At 49.2% G+C, this 20,895-nt stretch overlaps 1 protein-coding gene across 3 annotated transcripts in view; it reads right to left on the bottom strand.

Annotated features, from left to right (window-relative positions):
* Positions 1–2,755: 2,755 nt before the first annotated feature.
* The window catches only part of KIF5A (kinesin family member 5A), a 28,512-nt gene continuing 10,372 nt past the window's right edge, over positions 2,756–20,895 (bottom strand). For 2 of the 3 annotated variants that reach the window (XM_047866748.1, XM_047866746.1), the window contains 27 exons: positions 18,008–18,095; positions 17,841–17,914; positions 17,330–17,434; positions 17,039–17,087; positions 16,556–16,611; positions 16,221–16,308; positions 15,817–15,941; positions 15,240–15,344; positions 14,907–15,055; positions 14,653–14,801; positions 14,152–14,327; positions 12,676–12,744; positions 12,113–12,319; positions 11,674–11,820; positions 10,693–10,881; positions 10,211–10,328; positions 9,764–9,828; positions 9,544–9,653; positions 9,065–9,166; positions 8,243–8,303; positions 7,934–8,005; positions 7,746–7,850; positions 4,744–4,960; positions 4,326–4,479; positions 3,945–4,027; positions 3,517–3,544; positions 2,756–3,049 (listed from right to left, as the gene is read on the bottom strand). In XM_047866748.1, the coding sequence (XP_047722704.1) occupies positions 2,971–3,049; positions 3,517–3,544; positions 3,945–4,027; positions 4,326–4,479; positions 4,744–4,960; positions 7,746–7,850; positions 7,934–8,005; positions 8,243–8,303; positions 9,065–9,166; positions 9,544–9,653; positions 9,764–9,828; positions 10,211–10,328; positions 10,693–10,881; positions 11,674–11,820; positions 12,113–12,319; positions 12,676–12,744; positions 14,152–14,327; positions 14,653–14,801; positions 14,907–15,055; positions 15,240–15,344; positions 15,817–15,941; positions 16,221–16,308; positions 16,556–16,611; positions 17,039–17,087; positions 17,330–17,434; positions 17,841–17,914; positions 18,008–18,095 (2,970 nt within the window). In that variant the 3' untranslated portion in view covers positions 2,756–2,970. The remainder of the gene's footprint in view (positions 3,050–3,516; positions 3,545–3,944; positions 4,028–4,325; positions 4,480–4,743; positions 4,961–7,745; positions 7,851–7,933; positions 8,006–8,242; positions 8,304–9,064; positions 9,167–9,543; positions 9,654–9,763; positions 9,829–10,210; positions 10,329–10,692; positions 10,882–11,673; positions 11,821–12,112; positions 12,320–12,675; positions 12,745–14,151; positions 14,328–14,652; positions 14,802–14,906; positions 15,056–15,239; positions 15,345–15,816; positions 15,942–16,220; positions 16,309–16,555; positions 16,612–17,038; positions 17,088–17,329; positions 17,435–17,840; positions 17,915–18,007; positions 18,096–20,895) is intronic. The other variant, XM_047866747.1, reaches the window with a different exon arrangement.

The raw sequence follows: 20,895 nt of genomic DNA, 5'->3' as shown, positions 1-20,895 counted from the left end.
GTAGCTTCCTTCTTCTCCCATTGGGACTTTCCCTCTTTGCTCTAGGTTATGGGCTTGGGGCAAGGGAGGCAGATTGGAACCCCTTTCCTTCAGAGCAGTGGTTTTCAAACTACTTTATAGAACCCTCAGGTTCTAAACTCTTAAGACTATTTAAGAGCTTCTCCACCAAGGAAGCATTTTCCACCAAATAAAGAAAATGGAAACTGCCCAGATCTGCCTCACTTTTAGTTATTTTTTATATCGGGGTTCCATAAAAGAGTTGTTTTGAAAAATGTTTGAATATCACTGCTTTGGATTTACTTTACACCCTTCTGGTATATTTTTCCCTGCATGTCTCCCTAATTGCTAAAAAGGGGCCCAACAGGTAACAGAGGAAGGAACCTTTTCCCTTGAAGGAGTCACAGGCCGATACAACCTATATTTGCCAGCTGGTACTCACACCAAGCTTTCTTTCCTGACTTCGAAACTAGGTGATGGTTGCCCTGCTGGGGGATCCTGTTCTTCCACCCTACGTAAGACTGGGTATTTGGACATCAGGCTTTGTTTCTTGATTTGGAGCGACTTATGACCTCCACTCTCCATCCCTGCAGTTACCTAGAAAACCACCCTAGCACCATGTGGAAGGACACTAAAATAACAGTCCTATCAATGACATGGGGTGGTGCTGGGGAAAGAGCACTCCCCTCTAACCATCCTCCCCCCAGTCTGCTCTGCCCCTTTCTTTAAAGTGCACTTAGTACCAGATGGGGACATATTATCAAAGGGTTTGTGTCAAGAGAAATTTTTGGACATATCATGGGGTAAAGTGAGGCTCTAGCCTGAAAGGAAAGCATCTTGAGATAGATATTTTGTCAATGAACTGGAAGGTCCCAAACCAAAAGGTGGAGATGGGAAGAACATGCAGCCCAATATGGGACAGAGAAAAGAATCCAGCTCCTCACCGTGGCAAAAAACACTTGGAATTTCCCAGTGTGTTCACCCCCCCAAACCCAAAGAAGCAATCATTGGCTATGCTTGCCTATAACTATCACCTGACAGATGAGCAACCATTTGATAGACTGTTGTGAAGAGTCTGCCTCCTCAAATTCTCAAAATATTTTAAGTTAACTCTAGGTTCTGTTCATGAGTTCTGGGGCAGAGAATATCAAAAGGAGTTTTGAGGATAAAGGGAAATAGTCCCTTGAACAATCCATGTCCTCGGTCATCGGGACAGGGGGGTTAGGGGACAGGAAGAGGGAGGCCCAAGGTACACTTTGGAGGGTAGAGTTGCACACCCGGACTCCCTCGGTTCAGATGAGGGGTATGTGAATAAAATTCTACATGTAATTTAGCAGTCCTTCCATTTTACCCTCCCCTGTGCTATATGTGAAAGAGGAGGGAGGAAGAGTCTATTTCTGTATCTTCTTATGATGCTAAGACATTCTTCTGCTTAAGGCTTTGTGTGCGTGTGTGTGCGTGTGTGCATGTGTGCGTGTGTGTGTGTGTGTGTGAGTGAGAGAGAGAGAGAGAGAGAGAGAGAGAAGGATCACAGCCCTCTAGCTCCCATTTTTCCTTTTACCATCTCCGTAACTAACACCACTCAGTGTGAGAGACGCGTGTTTGAAAGAAGAAACATTCACCCTCCTCCCTATTACCCCAAATGAGGAGGGTATACTATGCTTAGAAATTGCTAAATACATCATTAGATACTTAGAGAGTAAGACAGAAGGGAGAGACATAGCAGCAGCTTTTGATATATAGATACAGAGTACAAAGAGATACAGAGTAAGAGTAGACATCAAACGGTACAGTCAAACAACAAGGGCTGGGGAGGGAGTTGTTAGTATCAGAGACCACAGGTTTGCAGCATGCTGAGAGAAGAGGCCTCAGTCCCTCTTAGAAACTGGGAAGAAAGAGAAAGAGGTCGTGAGGAACCACCTTGTAGCCCAACCGCTCAACAGGAACAGAGTGGCATTTGTACAAATTTGATTGACAGTCTTCTTCCTTGAATACCAACAACCAGACACTATTCTCCCAGCCCCTGCTCCTCTACCCCAAACCTTCACCTTGCTTCCCCATTCCTACTTCTCTGCCCCTCGTGTCTTTCTGCCTGACTGTGTCTGGCTTACTATCCCGGAAAGCCCCTGGAGTGGGCTTCGCTTGGATGCAGCCCAGTAAGACACTGACCATATCCTCTCATTTCTGGTTCTCCAAAGAGGGAAATAAACAGACTCCTAGTGTCCAGTTCTGGGCCCTAGAGCAAGTGAGAAGCCTGGTGACACACAAGACCCAGGAAGGTGCCATCGCTGCTGGAAAAGAGGACTTGGGGGCGGAGGCGGAAGAAGGGGGGCTCAGGGAGGGAACACGGCTATTTTCCACCTCCACTGAGCAAGGTGGGAGGGGAGTGCTGACACTGAAGTATAGAGACAAAAAGTTAGCCTTCCTGGGGCATTTCCTGGAGCTTACTGGTAACATACACAGATACGAGGTGTATGGGACACAGGTGTAGGGATAAAGCAAACATCTCCTTTACTGGAGGTGTCTTAGTTCCGAAAATACCTATCCGTCCAAAATTATTTCAGGGTGGAGGCAGAGAGAGGGTTGGGATGATCTCTCAAGTCTCCTTACATCTACTACATTCCCTGACCTGGGCGTGACTCTAGATGGGCACCATCCCCGCTCGCTCTTTTTGACATGTGGCAGCAACCCCTAGTGGCAGCAACGCAGTACTGTGGTCATTACTCTAGCCAAAAGGAAAGCTTCAGGGAGATGGGGAGGTCAGTGTCCACAGCCCGTGGGCCAGCACCGAAGTAGCCCCTAGGAAGGGAAGGCAGGAGCTGAGGGACAACTACATATTAAAAGTTTTGAGACGATAAAAAAAGCAGGAGAAACGAAGAGGTTGAGGGGAAGACAGGAGGCACCCTGAGGCTGGTCAGAGAAAGCAGCCTGGAGCTACCTGAAAGTGCAGGTATGCGGCAGTCCGTAAGGAGATTAGCTGGCTGCCGTCTCTTGGTGGAGAGGGAACAGCTTGGCCTGGTCCTCAGCCTCATAGCCGCATGGCAGGTCACTCCTGGAAGAAGAGACCCAGCACTGTCAGCTCCATGTAAAGGAAAACATTCCTGTCACTTTGCTCTCCTGGCATCCCTACGAGATAACAAAAGGCAGGGACTATTCAGGGTTTACAGGAATACAAGGAAAATCAAAGCTAGAGAGATGGAGCTGACTTGCTCAAGGTCACAGGGTTCCCAGAGGAAGCAGAGAAACCCAGATCATCGGGTGGCCCTGGTACTTCCCCGGCCCCCATAATGGAGTGGGGGGAGGAGCCGCGGATGGGATGGGGGGGGGGGGGGACGTGCTCTCTGCCCCAAGAGGCAGGGGATGAGTAGATCTGGACAACATGGTGATGGCAAGAACGATTCTCATTTCCTCCTCCTTTCCCCGAAGGCTCCAAGGAACCTCCGAGTAGGGCCCAAGCGAAACTGAACCATTTCTTCTGGTCCCACCTAGAGAACCCAGGAGCAATGGGGACTGGTGTACCTGTTGTCATTGATATCTGTGGCATTTCCTGAAGAGATCATCATTGAGAACACAGGATTAGGAGAAGAAAAGAGACTGTTAAAAGCAGTTTCCCCAAACCCTCCCGCATCCTAACCCCTTAGAGAAAAAGGTAAGACTCTTTGGAATATGGCTGCCACCTGGGTCGCTATTCTCGACTATCCTAAGCTGCATGATTGTTTTGTTTGAGAAAGGTCTCCCTGATCCCCCCTGAAGGAGAAGAGTAGCAGAAAGGCAAGAGAGGGTGAGGACAGGCACGGCAATGGGAGGAATCCGCCTCTAAGAATCCAAGACCCTGAAGTGATGGGCAGTGTTCCAGCTGTAGGCACAGGGTCAATTACTTCTCTTATTCTTTTCAACTTGCCCTGGGAATCCCAAAGGCCACTTGGTCACCCATCTTTTTCACTCACCATTGTCCATGTTGGCCTTCTGGTAGGAAGCCAAGGGACCTCCGGAAGACGTGGCCCCACTGCTGGTACAGGAGTTTGCAAAGCTGGATGGAGCAGAGGAGAGACACGCAGCCTCTGGCACCCGTCCTCCACTACTTGGAGGACCAGTAATCCCCTCAGTGATGGAGCCTCCCATCCCCGGAGAACAGAGGACAACTGCATGGCCATGGGTGGGAAGGCAAGGCCCACCTTCTAACCATAGGTGTGAAATCGCGAAAGGGTCACAAATGGAGCTACTTAGGAAAAGAAGTAAGTGTCACCCAATAACGGACTCAATCTTATGCCTTATAGAGGGCCGAGAGCCTTGGGTTGGGACTGCAACCCACGCCAGGGGCCACTCACTACATGTCGGAGGTGGAGCTAGGTGCAGCCTGCAGGTACAAATTCTGGTAGTTCTGGAAGAGGCTGTTGGTGTAACTGATGCACTCAGGGCTCCGGGTGCCATAGGGGTTGGTGGGTGAAGATGCTGGGTAGTGGCCGGGCCGGACAGGTTTGGCTATGGTAAAGAAAAGAAAATGACCATGAGGAGGCCGTCACCCTGCAGCTGCCCTGGTCCCTAAAGTCATTTTGCTGGAGCTGAACAGAGGTGTTTATAAGATCATTCACTGTTACACGTTTGGGGGATGGTATGGGGAGGAGGGGTGATCCCAGGGTCGGGGTAGGGTAAAAAAGCAACAATCTAGTTGCTCGATGCTTAGGAATCTGCTGATCTCCCCCAGTGGTAATCCCACCCTGTCAGCTGCCACCCACTTGCACTCACCAATCTGAGCAGAATGGCCCCGCTTGCCGGAGCTCTTATACCGAACAGCCTCCTTGATGCGGTCCACTTCTTGCTGGTACCGGCGCTTGTCCTTCATGGCGCCCTCCTTGGCCTCCTTCAGTGCACCCTCCAGGGCCTTAACTCTCTCAGCCGTAGCCCTAAGTCGTTTTTCCAGTTTAGGAAGCTCACAACGCAGATCTGCATTGTCACGTACCAGCTGTGGGGTAAGACCAAGGGAAGGGGCCAGAGGCAAAGCCAGGGACCCAAGAAAGCCAGCAGTGGAGTGTGGGAGTGCACAGCAGGGAGAGAGAATACAGAAAAATCAAGTCAGAGAAGATGGAGACCGTGTAGTTCCCTCAAGTCCTCGTTCCCTTTACCTAACTGCTCTTCTGGCCACTTCTTTCCTTCTCCCTAAGCAAACAGTGGTCAGGCATTAAAAAGTTACATCATTTTCTGAACAGCGAAACATGCCAACTCCACTGTAGCCCAGAACTCTTGTGACAGTGCCCTGTCCTCGTCTTTTCCTGGCCTAGATATCCGCCCCCTAGTATCTCACAGCTTGTGCCAGACCAACAGCCCCAGGGCAACCATGGGGATGAGGCACCCTTCTCCCAGAGATGGCTTTGTAGGCATGCGGGGGGGCGGGCCAGCAAGAGCATGGTAGCAGTCTGGAAGGTGGATATGGCATTGAGTGCAGGTTAGGTGCAGAGCAGGAGCAGAAGCTGGAATACAGGAGCCCCACCTCACCCCCGACCCACACACATACGCACAGCACCCCATAGGAGGGAAAGAAAATGTTTGAGGTCTCACAAACATTTGTGCTCATTACCTTCACATACAAGGGGTTCCTGGGCTGCCCCTCCCACATTTAAATTAAGCTAGAGAGTGGGAGCAACCACTCGGCAGCCAGAAAAGACTTCCTGATCTTTTTATAGGGTTTCATACAATAACTGGGGGCCCTACAGACTGCCAGGGCCAGCCTTGGAAGATACCAGGTAAATGAGTATAGTGGGGACCTCGGGAGAAAGGGCAGAGCTGGGAACACTTCTGTGCCTCTTTCACTCTGGACAATTTCAAGATTATAAACAATGCTTTGCTCTGGGGATAGTTTGGCTTAATTAATAATAGGGCTGCAGTCCTGCCCATTTAAGATTCTATTTATTCACTGAGGAAGTTTCTGCATCTCTCTCATTTTCCTTTCTAGTCTTGTCTCTGCTGAAGTAGGACATTATGAGGAGTCCTCCATTCTACAGGTGAGTAGTTTTTGATCTTTGGGACTTAGAGCAGAGGCAGATGCTTCCATGAGGAAAAAGGACACAGCCTGTGTCCTGACACATGCTACAATGTGGATAAGCCTGGAGGACATTATGCTAAGGGTAACAAGCCAGTCACAAAGCACAAATCCTGTATGATTCCACTTATGGGAGGTACTGAAAGGGGACAAAATCATGGAGACAGAAAGAAGAATGATGATGGTGGCCAGGGCCTGGGAGGCAGGGGAAATGGGGAGTTACTGTTGTTAATAGGTGTAGAGGTGCAGTTTTGCGAGATGATAGTGGTGACGTTGCACAACAGTACGAATACAAATGCACTTAGTACCACTGACCCTAAAGTAATTATGATGGTAAATTTTATGTGTGTGTTACCACAACAAAAACACTGGGGAAAAAATAAGCAATATGACATCCATTTGAACGGAGAAGGAAAGTGAACACAGAGAAATGAAAATAGGAAGGCGGAACTGATTACAAATGTTTCTTCCCTTGACTTTCAACTTTTCTGTAAGGTTGTTACATTGTTATACTGCTTTATAATAAACAAAGGGGGGGAAATGATAGTGTAGCCCTCTGCAGGCCCAAATAAAATACATAAACCTGCAGATTATCACTGGGCCACAGTTCTGGGACTTTTCCTTTTATTATATTTGTGAAAAAAAGAAAAGGTGTACCAAATATTTGCTAAATATGCTGGGCATTGCACTGAGAAATTTAAGCTCCGATTTAGTGAGAACATGAGTTTTGTTTTGTTTTTATTAATTTTGAGAGGGAGAGTGCAAGTCGGGAGGGGCAGAGAGAGAGGGGGGGGGACAGAGGATCTGAAGCAGGCTCTGCACTGACAGCACAGAGCCCGATGTGGGGCTGGAACTCACGAACTATGAGATCATGACCTTAGCAGAAATCGGGTGCTTAACCGACGGAGCCACCCAGGCAGATGCCCTGAGAACATGAGTTTAAATCCAATGTTAAGGTGGATTGAAAGAAGGGAATGAAGGATAGATTAGGGTTTATTTTATGAATCAGAAGAGCCAGTTGTACACTGCCACAACTGTCTTCAAGGCTCAGATATTTGGCACTAGGGAGGGTGCTCCTGCTCTGTCCTCACCAAACATTTCCTGTCCTGACTCCTCTGGACTGCCCCTTCTGCCTCCCCACCCCATACCTTTGAAACCCAGTCATCCACCTAAGGAACCGCAGCAGCAAGGAGGGGGACAGAGAGGCAGCAACTTAATACACAGGAGTTTCAACCGGCCCCGATCAGGGGGTGGTTGGGCCATCTGGAGGACATCCTGTAATTACCCTGCATGCCTGCCCCAGGCCTAGGCAGATGGAGTTCTCTCCATGAGAGAAAGCCCAACTTCCCCGGCTTCTGTCTTGTCCCATCGTTTCCGGTCTCTGACCAGTATCCCTCATGTGGCGCCACAGCCCCATGCCTCTGAAACCTCTATCAGTTTCAACCTCTTCCTCCACATCCATAGGCCTGGGGAATTTCACTTTGAGCAGAGGCAGGCAGGGAGCTTTGAGAGGGGAGAACAGGCACGGAACAAAGAACAAGGGAAAAGTGGGACCAAATATGGATAAAGAAGGGATTTGGAGGAAAAGTCAAAGGGAAAAGTAAGGAAGACATGCAAGTAGGTTTTCCTAAATCCAAGGGGCCTCAGAGGACTTGGGTCTCCTCGGCACCTGGCCTCAAGAGTTCTCTTCACCCCTGCCCCCTTCGCTTACCTGTTTGTGAACCTTTGTAAGCTGTTCCAGGTTGTTCTCAAGAAAGGAAATCTTCTGCTTTTGGGAGTGAATCCCCCCACTGTCCTCGGGCTCCATTTCTGCACTCTGATTAAAGACGGAGGGGTTAGAGAAACTTGAGGACGGGAAGAAAATATGGGGGCTGTGAAAAATCCTAGGAAGGCACTCACTTTCTTGACTCGAGTCGTGACGTCTTGAACGAACAGTTTGCGAAGGTTGTGGAGGGTCTGGAGTTCCCGGGCCTGGAAAGAATGGTGAGAAATTGGGGATGGCCAAATTACCAGGTCAACTTTTTCACTCCAAAATTATTGGAACCTTCAGTCTGCCTAGTCAGGTGAATCACTCATCCTTTAGGAAAAGATGTGTCCTGATTATGCCACGGACTGACTCTGCATAAGGAATGGGGTTATGAAGAAATCAGGGGGAAGAAATGAAGTCCCCACCTCACCCTGTTAACTTGGTACAGAGAAACCACTCACAACTGTCTCCTCCAGACCCTTGAGGTCCTGCTTGGACTGTTCATGTCGCTCATACAGAAATCTGGGGAGAAGAAGGAAACACAAGAGTCCCTCAGGACAGTCCCTCCTCCCTTTCTCCTCCCTCTCCATTCCTTTGATCTATACTTTATTATTATGTATTATGCAAATTACCCTGTTCACCGTGTAGAAATTAGAAAAGAAAAAAAGATGAATTTCATAAAAAGCCCATAATTCTACTACTCACAGATCAAACCACCATTAACATTCTGGTGTCCATCTTTCCCAACTCTTACTTCTTCTTCTTCGTCTTTTTTTGTTTTTGTGTTTGTTTATTTATTTATTTTGAAAGGGAGAGAGCACCAGCTGGGGGTGGGGAAGGAGACAGAATCCCAAGCAGGCTCCACCCTCTCAGTGCGGAGCCCGACACGGGGCTTGAACTCCCAAACCGTGAGATCATGACCCGAGCCAAAATCAAGAGCGTGACATGCAACCCACTGAGCCACCCAGGGGGCCCCACCCCCTCCAGACTTTTACTTCTATGCGTGTAGAGCCCCCCAAAACTTTATGGGATCCTACCATTCATACTGTTTTGTAACCTGCCTTTCACACTTAAGAGAACATCACAAACATCTTTCCGTGGCAGCTAACAGTCAGTAGAGGTCCTTTCTGAAAGTCTCTCTTTGTTTCCCTTCCCCGCCCCATCACATGACTCTCGAGGTTGCCATGTGCACATCTGCATCGCGCCCTGCCTCTGCCGGTGTGCGTGAGTAGCAGTCTGCGCCTGCGCAGCGGCGGGTTTGCGGGCAGATACCCATCACTCACGTCAGCTCCTGGAGTTTGCTGCTCTTCTCATGCTCTTCATTCTTCAGCTTCTCGTAGTCCGCCTGAAGCTTCTCTAGCTCTAACTGGAGCTTCTGATTCAGGCTGCACAGGGCAAGGAGGTGTCGGAGAGAACAGAACGATGTCAGGGACCGGGAAGGGGAAGACCGGCACTGCAAACATTTTCCTTCCGGTACAGCCGAGCCAAGTCGGGACTGATGCATCTACCTTTGGATATCAGAGGCAGACGCAGGCCGCTGACAGAGTGAGGAACCCTGAGCTATCCAATCACAAGAGCTCAAGGAGAGGGACTACTCCTCACTCCCGTGTCTCCCGCGGTTAGGTGATAAAGTTGTGGCATCGCTGGGGGAGGGGCGCTTGGAAATGAGCAAAGCAGACCTTGGGCCAAGAGGGAGCACGCGTGTGGGCACAGCAAGGCAAGAGGGCCCGGGGAGGCCGGGGCTGCCCAGGGGGACTCTTACTCTTTGAGCTCATCGATAGTCTTCTGCTTCTCATTGATCTCGTCCCGGAGCCGGGCCAGCTGCCGGTGATGGGCCTCCCGGTGACTCTCCATCTGCACCTCCAGGGCCTTCTGCAAACAACCCCACCCCACACTCAAAGCCGGACTCCCTGACACCAGCTTGGAGCGGGCCGGCTCAGCCCTGCCAAGCCCCAGTGGTCCCCTACAGCTTCCCCTCTCACCTTCACTTCATCTGTGTCCTGTGTGTCTGGCTCCTTGTCCTTCAGGGCCACTTCATGCACAGTTTCTGAGGGAAAGAAGGAAAGACAGCTTACCTCACACCTACCTCCTCCGGAAAGAACTTCCATTTTGTGACCAGAGCTCCAGGTCGGGCAGGCGACATCTACCCAGAATGGACCCTCCGTGATGTTCTTCTGGGTTAGGACAGTCCAATTGGACACAGCAGGGAAAGAGATCAACGGAGGGTTTATGGTTTGTGTACAATAAGCTCTGTGCAAAAGCATGCTAAGTAGCGTATGATGTCATAGCAGCCTCCGTGATGTCAGTCTAATGCATTGGATGAGTATGCTGTCAGGTGGTTTCTTCTGATGTCTGCCACTTTTCCTCCCTGCCCCCTCTGGGATCTCAGATCCCAGGATAAGTGGTTTGGAGGTTTAAGAAGGCCTCACCCTGGGCCTGGAGCTTGGCCAGCTCGTCACTCAGGGAGTCATAGGACTCTTCCAGATGCCGCTTCTTTAGCTCCACGCTCTGCATATACTCTGTAAGCGAGCGGATCTTCGCCTCGTGCTAATGGGGGAAGGGTTGGTGAGAGGAAGAAGAAGGGTGGAGTCAAGGACACAACTCCAGGCAGCACAGACCTCTGCAGCTCTCCCAGGCCCTCCCCTCCTGCTGCGCCTGCCTGAAGACACAGGGCCAGAGGCCATTTCTTTGGACCTTCCTTTAGACCCCATCAGCTCAGAGGGTGCTATCTCCTCTGACCCTTCACTTCCCTGGCCTGGACCCTTCCCTGCCACCCCAGGCTCTTCTGTCCTTGACTTTGGTTGACCCTAGGTCCTTGACATGAAAGTGGGTGCTAGGAGTTTTATCCCACAAGCTACAGAATCACCCTCCTTCCCATTGCACGCAAAGGCCCTCAACGCCCAGCGCTCACCTGGGAGATGAGGAGCTGACAGGAGGAGAGTTCCCGCCCAGTCACTTCCATTTTGCGATGACATTCGACCTGCAGGTTCTCTAGCTGCCGGCAGCGCTTGACCACAGACTTGACTTCTGATTTGATTTTGCTGATATAGAGTCGGGCCACCGTGAATTCCTCCTCGATGGCTCCGCTGATCTCCACCGGCTGCGGGGTGGGGGAAGGCAGGAAGAGGTACTTCTCCGCTGCAGGGAAGCTTCTGCCCATTCCCTTCCACCCTGCCGATCCCTGTGTACACCCACACACACAGGGATTCGGGTGGGAGAAGTATTTTCCAAACAACTTTTACCCGCCATCACCTGGCATTTCATATTAAATCCTTCTACCTGTACTTAAAGATCCAGTTCCCACAGTCGCCCTCTTCCATCTTATAAAGCAACATGATTTTCTTTTGCAGTCAAACTGTTCTGCCTGATCGCCCAGATGGGTCATTTTCACTGCCACAGATTTGCATCTATCATTCTCACATCTGTGCCTCATCTCTAAAGCCTGCTATAGGCACATCTCCATTCCTTCTTTATTCAGCACCCTTTAGAAGGTGTATTTACAGTTGAGTCTGTGCAAAATTCTACTTGTTTTCCTGTATCTAGTTTATTTTTTTTTAATTTTTGTTTAGTTTTTGAGAGAGAAAGAAAAAGAGCACGAGCAGGGGAGGGGCAGAGAGAGAGAGGAACAGAGGATCGGATGCAGACTCTGTGCTGATAGCAGAGAGGCCGAGGTGGGGTTCGAACTCACAAACCAGGAGATCATGGCCTGAGCCGAAGTCGGATGCTCAACCAACTGAGCCATCCAAGCACCCCATGCTAAAGGCATGTTTCCCAGATCTCTGGCCCACCTTCCTCAGCATCCCTGAGGGCCTGGACTGTCCACCCTGCATCTCCCACCAGTGCCCAGAACAAGAATGACCTGAACAAGATTCCTGCCTCTGTCTCCACTCACCAGCTTAATCTCCCCGTTGCCCACGATGACACTGAACTCACTCAGGTCCTTCATCAGCCCATTCAGCACCTCAGCAATGCGTTTTCGCTGGTGTCCACTGACCTCCTGTAGCCGCTGCAACTCAGACTCCAGGGACAGCATGGTGGCCTGGGGACAGCCCCTTAGGTCATCCCACTGCCATCTTCCTACCCCCCTGCCTAGCCCAGGCAGAGGCCTCCCCCTCATACATGACCCTGAGGGCTGCTACAAAGAGAACATGGGCCCTGCAAAAGGGTTTGGAAGAGACAGGAGTCAGGAGGGCAGTGTGGTGACAGGTGGGAAAGGTTCCCGCAACACACCACACAGCAGTGCAAGGGTACAAACGTGACGCAGGGGTCCCTTTGGATGTGGGGGACGTTCTGGAGGCCAGGGAGCTCTTGCACCCCAGTCAGCCACTCACCACCTTCTGAGATAGCTCATCCACCAGAAGTTGGTTCTGCTGGCTCTTCTCCTCCACTTCCTGGGACTTCTGGTCGTAGTTCACGGCCAGCTCCTCCAGGGCCTGTAGCACTTCCTTCACCTCATCCTTAGCAGCGTCATTCTCTGACTGCAGGTGGCTCAGCTCCCGCTGGACCTTTTCATTGTCTCCTCGGGTGGACACCAACAGCTTCGAGAAAGAGGTAAGGCACATGAGGGACCACCGCTATGGTCCCCTGGTCTGGGGAAGCTCAGAGCACTACCCCAGACAGGGTCCCTCTGGCACCTGAAGCCTGGAGTGCACAGCTCTAGGAGAGGAGCAAGGGCCAAAGTGAAAGTCAGGAGGAAGGGGGGTGTAGGCTTCTTAGAAGCAGGACAACAGAAGGAAGAAGCACCCAGACTCCAAAATCTGTGGTTTACACAAAGCCCCAGTTAAGTCCCCAGACTTCTATAGTTTTGGGGGGTGACTAAGTCCTAAGCAGAAGACTAAGCCCTTCTTTGGGAACACACCGCTCTCCTCTCATGTCTTGTCCTCCTTCCCATTACCTCTTCCTGGTCCAGCATCTGCTGCTTAAGCTTCTCTATGAGCTGGCTCTGCTGGTTGATCTCATCATCCTGTTGGAGGCAAGGGGGGAAGAGGGAGTGAAGAAAGGCAGCCCCTTCCAGTCTAGATGGATGGGGTTGGGGCCAGAGGTCAGATCCTGACAAAAATCCAGACCGGTCAGGCTTTGAGTTAGAAACCCCAAAACCTAAAACGAGGTTTTCCCCTCAGCCTCTCACCTCACTCCTACCCTCACTTTCAAATTCCTTTCTTCTAGAAGATGATCTAACCCTGCCAATACCCAGCAAAAGCCTTTAGATTGAAGGACATGGCCTCTAACCAAGAACTCCCACTTTGGTCCTCCATTCTAATCAAATCATTCAAAAGCAAAGTCTTATGCATCAGAGGCAAAGATAGACCTTTCAGGGTTACTTATAAGAGCAAACACAAACTACTCAAAACAAAGAAAAAACTAGAGGCCTTGCAGTAAGCAAGTGGTTAAATAGGTTTTGAATAAATAAATAAATAATAAATAAATAAATATGTTTTGATAAATGGACATTTAAAATGCTTTTAAAATGCTTTTATGAAAAAGATTTTTAATGAAAAAATACTTTTGTGAAGAATTGTTAACAAAGTAGGAAATTGCTCCTTATAGAATATGGAATGAGGAAATCAGATGCAAAGTTACACACACAGTGCATCTCAACTGCATGCTCTACGTATGAAGAAAAGCAAAATGTTGGTAGTGTTATTTCTGAATGGTGTGATGATGGGAGACTTAAATCTTCTATTTATTTTTATTTATCTTCCAAATTTTTTTAATGTTTAATTATTTTTGAGAGAGAGAGAGACAGAGAGAGACAGAGAGAGACAGAGAGAGAGGGAGACACAGAATCCGAAGCAGGCTCCAGGCTCTGAGCTGTCAGCACAGAACCCGATACTCGAACCCACGAACCGTGAGATCACGACCTGAGCCAAGTTGGATGCTCAACCGACTGAGCCACCCAGGCACCCCTAATTTTTTTAATAATGTGGGTAACATACAGTGTTATGTTAGTTTCAGATATATGATACAGCAATTCAACAATTCTAAATGTTAGTCACTGCTATCTTCCACATTTGCAGTAATGAGTGAGCATTTGTCCCTTTTAAAATAAAAAAATATATATATGGGGCACCTGGGTGGCTCAATCAGTTAAGCGTCCGACTTCGGCTCAGGCCATGATCTCACGGTTCGTGGGTTCGAGTCCCGTGTCGGACTCTGTGCTGACAGCTCAGAGCCTGGAGCCTGCTTCGGATTCTGTGTCTCCCTCTCTCTCTGCCCCTCCCCCGCTCACGCTCTGTCTACCCTTTCTCTCAAAAATAAACATTAAAAAAAAAATTAATAAAAAAATTTTTTAAAAGGCAGTAGAAGCTAATTCCTTAATCCCTCACTTTTCATCCCCCTGGCCTCCCCTCTGTGCCTTGGATGTCCTCACCTTGTCATCGAGCTGTTTATAGAGGCGGCGGATCTCCTCCTCGTATTTCTGCCTCTCCTCAGGCGCGATGCGCACCACGATGGACGAGTTGTCATTCACGGGGGTCTCCTCACAGAGCTCAGCTCCCAGGGCTGCGTCGTCCCCAGCCAGGCGCTCTGTCTCAGGCACGTTCTCTCCTGGCCAAGGGGCAGAATAAGATGAGGGACAGGAGGAGACAGAGCTGTATCCAGGAGTCCTTCCTCCCTCGCTCCTCAACGCCAAGACCTCCGGGCAGGTCTCCAACTCTGTTGCCAAGTGCACCTTCAACCTTTGCTGGGGGGTGGGACAAGGGTGGTCATCCCCCTCTCCCCTTCCCTCATGACCACTCTACTGCACGCCTCCAGAAACACAACCCTCCTGGGAGGTTCGCCTGTCCTTAAGCACCACCCCAGACAGGGCCCCTCTGGTCCCCCAAGCCTCCTCCTCCCACAGTCTCTCGCGCCCACTGGAACCCTCTCTAACCACTGCGCCACCGGCTCAGCTCAGCCTCCAGCTTTGCGATCGTCTCTTTCTGAGCTTTTGTCTTCTCTTTCTCCTTCTCATATTTCTTCTTCCACTGCTCAGCAGTCAACTCCAGATTCACCGAGGCAGTGTTCTTAATGGTCTTTGCCCTGGGTGAGGAGAACAAGAAGATGAGACCTCCACGAAGGCTTACGTGACCCTGAGGGGTGAGTGCAGCAGGGGCTGGCATAGGGACGAGGGACTCTGCCACTGACCGCTGCCCAAACATCAGGGTGGACTTGGTCTCCGCATCGTTGTAGCTGGACGGTGAGCAGCAGATGAACATAGTTGTCCGGCAGTTTCCTCCCAGAGAGTCCTGGAGGATCCGTGTCATTTTGCTGTCACGATAGGGAACGTAGCTTTTCTGGGGGAAGGGGGGAGATTATGAATCAGGACAATACTCAACAAGGGAATCAGAAAGGACAGTGGTGCTGACTAAGGATCGCACACCCCATGAACTGGGCGTGATGAGATAGCAGCGGCAGCAGGAGGAGAAGCTGGAAGACAGGGTGCAGCCTGCAGAACAAGGGGGCCTGAGGAACACTCACTGTGCCCTCCGCCAGCGCGGAGATGACGTTCCCGAGGGCTGACAGTGACTTGTTGATATTTTTTGCTTCGTCCAACACGGCTCCCTCTGCTCCGGTCTTGCTGACCTACCAGAGAATTAAGGGATGAGTATGTCATAAGCACTGCAGAGGGAGAGGGCTCTCATGGCCTCTTCTCCATGTAGGGAGATTCAGTCCAAGAGGGGCAGGGGCAGGGAAAGAGAACAGAAAAGGCCCTTCCTCTGTTACCCTAAACTCTCTTGCCAAAAGCTACCCGCATATTAAACGAAATGTCCAGAAAAGGCAAATGCACAGAAAAAAAAAGTAGATTAGTGGTTGCTAGGGGTTGGGGGAAGGGAGCATAAGGAGTGACGGCTAACAGGTGATGGAAATGGTCTAGAACTAATGGCGATGGGTGCACAACCTTCCAAATATCCTAAAACCCACTGAACTGTATACTTCAAAATGGTAAACTTTATGGTATGCGCATTATATCTCAACTAAAAAGTTATTTTGATTGAAAAAAAAAGCTCCCCCCACCGACCTCCTTGCCTACCCACCCCACCCCCAGGCCCCCAACCTTCTCGCTCCCTGCCAGGTCCACTAGATACAGCTTCCCACTGAGCTTCTGCTCGGTCTCCATGTTCTCCTGCTTGATGTTGATGAGGAAGATGCTGTGGCTCCGAGAGCTGTGTTCGTTCATGTCTGCAGGACCAAGGGAGGAGCAGTCCCTGTACTAATGCCTGTGGAGCCGAAGCCCTCAGCCCCCAGCTTCCACTGACCGCTGGCCCACCAGAGAGAGAGGGAGCCGGTCAGGACTAGCCCTGCCCCAGCGTCTCCCAGGCAGCTGGCTTGCACACACAAGGGCAGCCTCTTCTTGCAGAGGACACAGTCTTCCCTCGCTTACTTCCAGTCCCTTAGCCCCAGAGGACGCAGACAAGCAGCAGAATCCCAGACTCGAGAGCCCCTTATATCCCCACTCACTGGTGACAGCCACGTGACGATTTGATTTCCCCTCATCAATCACATCTAAAATCTCCTCTGGGCTGGACACAAAGCGTTCAGTACAACCCTGTGGGGGCGGGGGGGGGGCAAATGGACAGCGACCTGTGAACGTTGATCTGCAAATTAAATTACCTGCACACTGCCCACGTGACCTTTCAAGACTGTCTTTTCCGAGCCCTCGGACTCTCCCTGGTCCCTGAGCACATCTCACTCCTCCAAGCTATCTGCCCTCCAACTTCTGGGTCCTGGTCTATCTTCTTCCCACAAGCCCACTGTCAATACACCCACCCAGGTGCCCCTGTCCCCACTCTCACCTTGACAAATGGCACCCGATTCTTGTCCTCATGCACAGATAGATTTGTCTTGGTCACTGAATCAAGACAACGCGGGGTAGGCAAGGTTAGCACTTCCATCCCCAACCCCACACCCTGTAGTCTGCTGACACAGTGGTTTCTTCTATGTGCAAAAGAGGAGAAAGACTTCCCCATGAAGCTTAACGTCCCTGCATACACTGAAAACTCAGTTTCTCCTCCTCCGGGATTCTAGCCTCAAGGTTCCAGCTGGTCTCAGGTTGTTTCTATGCTCTGGGTGAGCAGGCTCACCTTGCGTGTCTAAGCTCATCTTCTGACCCTTTGTTTTTGGAAATTCTGGTTAGTGGAGGCAAGGAACATGGTTATGAGTGTGTGTGCCCTCTGCATCTCTTGCCAAACAGCACGCAATCCCAAGAGCAATGTGACCTTTCTTTTCTTTGCCCTCCTCACACCCCCACCCACCCAACAGGATTAAACACCACTCACCATCCAGAAGGTCACGAATTTTGTCCAGGTAAATCTCAAAGTAAGAAACCTGGTTAGGGAGAAAGTGAAGAGGGCCTATCTTAAATCCGATACAAGAATCTCAAGTGAATGTGACTCACTCAAACGGTGGTAGTAGGAGCGAAAGGGCAGAAGAGAATATCTTAGAGAAGAAGAGCTGAGGTGACTAGAGCAGGAAAATACGTTGGGGTTCCCAGGTTCTCAGTGGGTTCATGTTACATCTTCCCCTCCCAGGCCCCATCTGAGGATGCCCAACTGTCATGCTGTGATCACCTTGATGTGGAACTCAAGGTTTTCATCCATGGAGTAAATGTGGTTAAAGATGTCTCGGGCAATTCGAGGAATGATTCCCATCAGCTGAGGGTCATGCAGCTTTCCCTGGGGAGGAAGCGTATTCCAGAATGAGGTTGGGACTCAGAAAGAATGAGACAACTCAAGAATGCAGATGAACACAAAGGTAATAGCTGATAAGAAGACCATCTTAAGGTAGGAGGCAGTCACTGCCATGTCTACCTTTTTAGTGGAACAAGGAGAGAACTGAGTAGCTTTTAACTCTTATTGTAGCTGCTTTTCCAGATGAAAAGGAAAAAACTGGAATAGTGGAAAGGATGGAAAACCGCAGCAGGCTGGAGGGATTTCACTAAACTTCCACAACAGTAATGCTCCTCACTTCGTCCGCCAGAGCAAGCAAGCTTGATTCCAAGATCTTGCCCCACACTGAGATTCCTTGGCTTCTCATTATCACTCCCCGCTCTTCACCTCTCATGAAAGTCAGAACCCTCACCTCCATGGTATGTGTTTTCCCTGAGGATGTCTGTCCATAAGCAAAAATGGTGCCATTGTAGCCAGCAAGGACATCTGGAAGAAATGGCAGAGAAAGAGCACTGGTGGAAAGAAGTGGGGGAGGGAATGGGAACCTGAAAACATACATTCTAAAAATATATCCATTACCTTTAACAATCTGCATGGCGCATGCATGATAAACTTGCTCCTGGGTCGTGTTTGGAGGGAACACCCGGTCAAAGACATATGGCTTCCCCTAGAATGGAAATAAAACATGGCAGACATCAGCAGGCAGGGTGTGAGGGAGAAGAAATACTGCAGCCCCCTTTCACTAGTCTGCAAAGGCACCTGTCTTTCAACCATCCATATCCACGGATGATTTGGGGGGATGAGGAAAACTAGAGAAAGAGGAGCAAAAGTTAGTACTGACACCAGGAGTTGTGCCCATGCGCTACTGAGTGTCATTGAGAAGTGTCATACCATGAGTTCGTGTGAGGGGATCTTAGTTTTTATGTGACGATTTAGTACTCTACCACTTCAGGCCCCTCCCTGGGAAACCAAATGGGAAAAGACAATAGGGCCACAGGCTGTGGAGAGTGAAGAACAATTCATTAACACTAAAAATCTACCTCTGGCTTTAAAAATATCTTCCTCAATAGATCCACATGTCCTGATATGGAAGGATCTTTGAGATGTGTTAAGTGAAACATGGAAAGTTAGGGACATATGTATAGTATGTTTCCTATTGTGTAAATGAAATATACATATACCACAGCTACTGAGCTGTTGTGCAAACACTAATGCAAGCTCTCTCTCTCTCGGTGAAAGAAATATATGAAATCAGAAACATGGGTCTCCTTTTGAGGAATCAACTTTAAGTAAAGAGAAACTATGAAGCAATTCACTGACTTGCAAGTACTTAATTCAGTTTATATGTTACAAATCATGTGTGCTGATAAGAATGCTAAAGATACAGGGGTGCCTGGGTGGCTCAGTCATTTGAATGTCTGACTCTTGGTTTTGTTTTGGGTCATGATCTCATGGTCATGGGATCAAGCCCCACATTGGCCTCTATACTCAGTATGAGCCTGCTTGAGATTCTCTCTTCCTCTGACCCTCTCCCCAACTCATGCTCACACTCTCTCTCTTTTTCTAAAAAAAAAGAAAAAAGAAAAAGAATGCTAAAGATACAAAATATTTAAACCTGGGGAGCCAAACCAAGTATGTATTCACTATCCAATCATACTAAAGATCTCTGGTAATATTAAATGAGACAATGTTTGTTCTCCACCACAAGTGACAAATTTCTGTCATGTTTCCCTGCCATTCAGTTTAAAGAAACTATGACTGAGGCGCTTGCATGATTCAGTCAGTAAAGCGTCCGACATCGGCTCAGGTCATGATCTCGCAGTTCGTGAGTTCGAGCCCCACGTCGGGTTCTGTGCTGACAGCTCAGAGCCTGGAGCCTGCTTCAGATTCTATGTCTCCCTCTCTCTGCCCCTCCCCAACGTGTGCTCTCTGCCTCTCTCTTTGTCTCAAAAATAAATAAAAATCGGAAAAAAAGAGAGAGAGAGACTATGACCGGGGCACCTGGGTGGCTCAGTTAAGCATCCAACTTCGGCTTAGGTCATGATCTTACTGTTTGTGGGTTTGAGCCTTGTGTTGGACTCTGTGCTAACAGCTCAGAGCCCTGAGCCTGCTTCAGATTCTGGGTGTGTGTCTCTCTCTCTGCCCCTCCCCCACTTGCACTCAGTCTCTCTCTCTCAAAAATAAATAAAGCATTTAAAAAAGAGAGACTAGGGGCGCCTGGGTGGCGCAGTCGGTTAAGCGTCTGACTTCAGCCAGGTCACGATCTCGCGGTCCGTGAGTTCGAGCCCCGTGTCAGGCTCTGGGCTGATGGCTCGGAGCCTGGAGCCTGTTTCCGATTCTGTGTCTCCCTCTCTCTCTGCCCCTCCCCCGTTCATGCTCTGTCTCTCTCTGTCCCAAAAATAAATAAACGTTGAAAAAAAAATTTTTTTAATAAAAAAAATAAAAATAAAAAAAAATAAAAAAATAAAAAAGAGAGACTATGACTTAGTTGTCAAATTGTTTTACTACAGAGCCCATCTTTATCCAACTGAAATGTAGAACTCTAGGTCTACAGTCACCAGAGTTTGGGAGACATGTCTTAACTATTTAAGGAAAAGTCATAAAACTTGGCCAGAGCTGGATATGGTGGTGCTGGGAATATTCATATCACTATTCCATCTATATGTAGAATTGTTTTCTAGAAAGAATTATACAAAAATATTGGCCGTGGTTACTATGGAGAGAGACAAGTCTTTTATTTTTCATTTTGTATCTTGGGCAGAGAGAGAGGAAGAGAGAGGATCTCAGGCAGGCTCTGCACCATCAGCACAGAGCCTGACGTGAGGCTCAAACCCCCGAAGAGCAAGATCATGACCTAAGCCAAATTCAAGAGTCAGATGCTTAATCCATTGAGCCACCCAGGTGCCCCAAATTCTGTTAAATATTTAAATGTCCATACTGTTTGTACTCTGTATCAGTGATTCCAGTGCTAGGAATTCATCTTACAACACTTACTTAAGCACTTAAAGATTTATGTAGAAGGATGTTCAGTGCAGCAGTTTGTATTAAAGTAAAACTAGAAACAATTCAAACATCCATCAACAAGATGTTGGCTATGGTAACTCGATATTCCACCCCCATTAAAATGACTGAGGTTGGTTTACATATATTGACATGTCCAAGCTCGATAAAGTGAAAAATAAAAACAGTATGTGTAGTGTGATTATACTTTTTATCAACGTTTTTTATTTATTTTTGGGACAGAGAGAGACAGAGCATGAACGGGGGAGGGGCAGAGAGAGAGGGAGACACAGAATCGGAAACAGGCTCCAGGCTCTGAGCCATCAGCCCGGAGCCCGACGCGGGGCTCGAACTCACGGACCGCGAGATCGTGACCTGGCTGAAGTCGGACGCTTAACCGACTGCGCCACCCAGGCGCCCCTGATTATACTTTTTAAAAACCATATGGACAGAATTGTCTTAGAAAA

The sequence above is a fragment of the Prionailurus viverrinus genome, chromosome B4, assembly GCF_022837055.1.
Source record: "Prionailurus viverrinus isolate Anna chromosome B4, UM_Priviv_1.0, whole genome shotgun sequence".
Lineage (NCBI taxonomy): Eukaryota > Metazoa > Chordata > Mammalia > Carnivora > Felidae > Prionailurus > Prionailurus viverrinus.
This window is presented reverse-complemented; position numbering and strand designations above follow the sequence as displayed.